The following is a 4907-nucleotide window of genomic DNA, read 5'->3' on the forward strand; positions in this document are numbered from 1 at the left end:
CCACAGGTGATTGTAATAATGTTACTCAATCTTCTGGGGTTACTGATGATGAAGATTCTGCGTATGCTAGTCTAATAGCAGAGAGAGCAAGAGAAGATGAGGAGGATGACAATGTTGAGGGGAAAACTGAGTTGGAGTTATATTTAGAGGAGAAACGTGAACCGAGAATTAGCCCTAGCGGTGTTCAGTTTGAAATTTTAGGTTGGTGGAGGACTAATAGTACAAGGTATCCTATATTATCACACATGGCGAGAGATATACTAGCCATACCAGTCTCTTCTGTTGCCTCAGAATCTGCCTTTAGTACTGGAAGGCGAGTTATTGATTCATATCGAAGTTCACTGCTGCCTAAGACTGTTGAGGCGTTGATTTGCACGCAAAGCTGGTTACGGACACCGGTTGATCTTGATCCAAACACCTTAGGAACTGATGATGCTGAAGATGTTTCAGGTATTTTCTCAACTAACTTTTGTAAAATTCTGATTTGTTATTTTCTGTACTCACTGTTTGTCACTTATTGATGTAATTTCTTGCAGAATTCTTAGGTTCTCTTGCAACTTCTAAGTTCATCCGCATTGACATAGATGATGATGAAGAAGAAGAAGATTCAACTTTGTTATCGTGAAGTTGATTATAAATGATTTAACGGGTTAGCGGTAAGTTTCTCTAGTTTGTAGTTTTAGCAGTTGATATTTTTTTAGAATAAAACTTAGATTTGTTTAAGCATATGCATAGCCAAGTTGAAACAATGAACTGTCAACTGTTATGATATTTTTTTAGAATAAAAATAGCTTAAACTCATGCCATTTCCTTTGAAGGTAGATCATCTTAGTCAACTGTTATGAATGTTCAGGGCTTACTTTACTTGTAACTTCTTCAATATCAGTACAATTCCATTGTAGTTTCATTGGTTGAGGTGATAATGCAACATTCACATTAGAAATGCATATTCCAGTAAAAGGATCATCCTCAATTCCATCTAAATGAATGCTTATTGTTTAGTGCTTCTCTACCATAGCGGTTGCTAATCTTGATGTTCTTAGTTACATTATGTACCATTGCACTGATCATGATTGAGAAATTCATATTTAACTCGAGTTTGTGTACGTGCAGGTTACCATTACAACCTCCTGTGGAATACCCAATTTCTACACATGCAAAGTGTATTCACTGTAACAAACTAAAGATGTGTAGTCAGTTATGATTATGATTTTTTGATGTTTTTTCGTTTTTGTTATTAAGGAGAAACTAGACTCTTTAAAATTTAATGTTTCTATCAATATGTATTGGAAGTTGGAACATTTGATGTATTTGAAACTTGAGTGACAGGTTCAGAAAAATTTGCCCGTCATTTTTGTGAGACTGACAGATATAAAAAATTTCAGTGGTTAACCAAAAACCGAATGATTTCATACAAAACCGACTTAGAACCGAACCGAGAAAAACCGAACTACCCAAATGGTTTCATTGGTTTTCATTATTGGAAACCGAGTAGTTCGGTTTCGGTTTAATTTTTTCCAAAAACCGAGGAAAACCGAACCATGTGCAGCCTTGATCACAGCAGAAACCCATCACTCTTCCATTAACGAATTTCCCAGCAACTGATAGGATAACATCACCTTCTTCTTCTCCCTCACCTTCTTCATTAGCATGTTTCGCATTCTGCATCGATTCTATCTCTCTTTCTCACGCCAAAAAAGTTTAACTTCTTCTCCTCCCTTACATCTTCCATGAAAACCCTAGAACTGAGATTAGAGATTGCTTTCGAAAAATGAATCAGATGCTTTCAATCAATCTATTTTTAATTGCAGAATGGTGGTTCAAAGATTATCTAATTAGTTTCGATTTGGTTGAATTTCATCTTCTTCATTACGTATGTAATTCCAAACTCTTAATTATTTGATTTTTACTTGAAATGGGGTTTCTCCTGAATCAAACCAGGACAACAAAAAATAATATCCTTACTATCTTTGTTAATTCGATTGTTTGAAACTAGGGATTTTTCTCAATTAGGGAAAAAGTAATAGGTAAATTTGTGTTTGGACACTAAATGAATGGTTTCCAATTTGGGTTAACATGTGTAGTTTGGTGTGCCATTAGATATTAGGTGTTAGTGATTTCATTGATATATAATCTGATTGCTATTTTATGTGATAAATTTAACTTTCACCGTATTAAATCCAAGTGTGATACCCTGCATATTTTGTAGCTACCTTTGTCTCTGATGATGGGGTTTTACAGTAGAGTAAGGTTACAACTTAGAGGCATATAGTGCCATCTGCATTTCACACCTTATTTGAGAGCAAACTGACTTATATGTGGTAGCTAGGCACAATATGCATCATATGGTCCAACTCACTAGGGTGATGTCTGTATGGCACAACTCTGTTTTACAAGATTATGCTGATATAGATAATAAGTTAGAAAACATTTAATTCTCAGTATCGACCAACATGATTTATGTATACTTCTTTATCTGTGATCAAGTAAATTTTCCATCTTTGAATAATGCTACATTTCCGTCTTCACAACAATGCTCTATCATAGCTAGGCTCCTTGCCACATACCATTAGGAATTAGAACAAATAATTTTTCTGTTGGCAGGGAGGATTTCGGTATCTTTGTCTGAGAAGATGAGTGCCACTACCAAAATCTGCAAAATGCCCTCATCTCTGTTATCTTCAAATTTGCCTAGCCATTAACGAAAGATGTGGTAGATTTTATATAATCCAGGGTAGTTACCAGGTTCCATGTCTCAAAATTTCTCACAACTCATCGACTCGACTCTTCCTCTCTGGTCACCACTCTTCAGTTTCTCACCACCCCCACCACTACCATCACCACTAGCACCACCGATGATTCTCCTTTGGTCAGTCGTTCATCACTACTACTACGCCATCAGCACCATCGAACCAGCTCCACCACCAAATTCCTTCAAAATATTTATCAATTTATCAATTTATGTCAGGTACGATTGTTAGGATTCAACCATATCTGAATGCTTAGGTTAGTTTTTTTGAATGGTGAATTTGATTTACCGTCACCAAATCAGTATATCACCATCATTTTGAGTCTCATATGTGTTAGGAATCAACCACATCTGAATTCTTAGGTTAGTTTTTTTCATATGTTCTCAGAACCGAAATATGAAGTACCTATTTAGATCCGATTCTCTTCCAATTTCAATTAAGAGAAGCTTGAATCAACATAAAATTTGTGTTAATTTTGTTTAAACATCTCTTATACAGAAGTTCCATCGACATGTAAGTTTCATTTTGATCCTATTCTATTTGGTACTTTTCCAGAATATTTTCTCTGATTTTGACTTTGTTGTTGCAGATTTTTGTCGGTTTTATTTTGGTACTTTCTATAAAGTCTTCTGTGACATTGTTTTGTAGATTTTTATTGGTACAGGCAAACCAGCATTCAGGTAAATGTCAATTGAATTCCACTTGATTTGAATCGTTTTGTGATGTATTAGGTTAGGATCTGAATTGTTTGTTGTTATTGTTTGAGTAGCTATCAAACGTGATGTGTAACACATGATGTAACATATATAATGTTGTTGTTATCAAATGGATTCGAATCGTTGTTGTTTTGGTTCTAGATTTGGCTTTTCCTGTCATATCTATCTGGTAGGATGAGCATGCTTTTGATAGAAATATTAGTATCGTGTTGTTGTGTATGTGTTCCAAATAAGGAGTACATACCAGTGTTATTTTGACCAGTTATGCGAGACCATTTAGAGAGACCAAGAGAAAATAGTTATTATATGGTGGGGATATGAGCCCTATGGTTATGATATATCGGTGTTGTTCGTTTCTCGGATCAAATATCATTGTTCTTAATGAGGTGCTATAATTGCAGGGATTTCGATTTGCTGGTGTAACTTAACGTATGTTTTTAATAAGGTTCCTAATGACTTAACTTATGTCCTGTTCTTAATAAGCTCTCTGATGAATTTGCACAGAGAGAGCACCAGCAAGTTCGATTTACAATTAGCAAGGATGTGTATGTTCCTTCACTAGAATGGCCACCTGCATATGGTCCAATGGGCGCAACTCAACAATTGAAATTGGAAATGAAAGACTTTTGGATTGATAAACTCATAGATAAAGATGTTTCATCAGATTCAACTACAAAGGATGATCATACATGTACAAGCGGGTTGTTTTGCAATACGATTCGAGATAATCTGGTAAACTTAGCTTTGCTTTATTACTGCCAGGCATGGAAATGCCATGTTTCTTATCTATTTTTGTTGTAATGCTAATTAGCGTATATAGTTTTGAAGTTGATTTGATATATGGTTAGTTACTGTGTATGTTTTTTTTTTGGATTTGTATGTTCCAGATTTCCAGTAGGATTAATCGACAAAAGTGTCAGTTCAAATGGGTTCTTCGGATGTCCATGAGACGCTAGGGGCCTGGCAATTTATCAAAGAAAAAGTTTCATGCTGAAGGCTGCCACTCATTATCTAGGATTCAACTATACCATACGGTCATAGGTAGAACGAGTACCATAAATGTTGTTTTAAATGTTTTAACTTATATGACTATTTTTGAATCATTAACTTTTGAATGTAAAAGAAAAAATTATTTGCTTTATTGATGCATTTTGTTGCAGTGTCATAGTTCTGCGAAAATGAAAGTTGAGTATGAAAAAAATTAGTGCCTTCCGACGTGCACTCCACTTGTGTATGTAGTTTGAACTACCAAGTGATTCTTTCCCTTTTTGTCAATATAAATTGGTAACATAATGAAGTTTCAAAGAGATATTTCATGATTAAAAGAGAACATATCAAATTTGTTTCGATGATTTCACATAGTCGAAACTTAGTGCAATCATCAAGGAGTTTATGAAGATATAAGATAACTCCAACAATATTCCACATCCGCATTCCCCAT

General features: G+C 34.9%; 1 protein-coding gene across 3 annotated transcripts; it reads left to right on the top strand.

The window, feature by feature from the left end:
* The first annotated feature begins 1534 nt into the window (after positions 1 to 1534).
* Positions 1535 to 4607, top strand: LOC113333520. 3 transcript variants are annotated; one of them, XR_003352103.1, is made up of 4 exons: positions 1535 to 1873; positions 3340 to 3430; positions 3971 to 4198; positions 4354 to 4607. XR_003352103.1 is itself a non-coding variant. In XM_026579959.1 (3 exons), exons 1-3 carry the CDS (start codon positions 1772 to 1774, stop codon positions 4420 to 4422), a joined length of 399 nt encoding a protein of 132 aa, XP_026435744.1. In that variant the 5' UTR covers positions 1535 to 1771; the 3' UTR covers positions 4423 to 4607. The 3 variants fall into 3 exon arrangements, 1 of the variants encoding a protein (XP_026435744.1); XR_003352104.1 differs by lacking the exon at positions 1535 to 1873 and adding an exon at positions 1885 to 2968; XM_026579959.1 differs by lacking the exon at positions 3340 to 3430.
* Positions 4608 to 4907: the final 300 nt, after the last annotated feature.

The sequence above is a fragment of the Papaver somniferum genome, unplaced genomic scaffold (assembly GCF_003573695.1).
Source record: "Papaver somniferum cultivar HN1 unplaced genomic scaffold, ASM357369v1 unplaced-scaffold_133, whole genome shotgun sequence".
In the NCBI taxonomy this organism is placed as follows: Eukaryota; Viridiplantae; Streptophyta; class Magnoliopsida; order Ranunculales; family Papaveraceae; genus Papaver; species Papaver somniferum.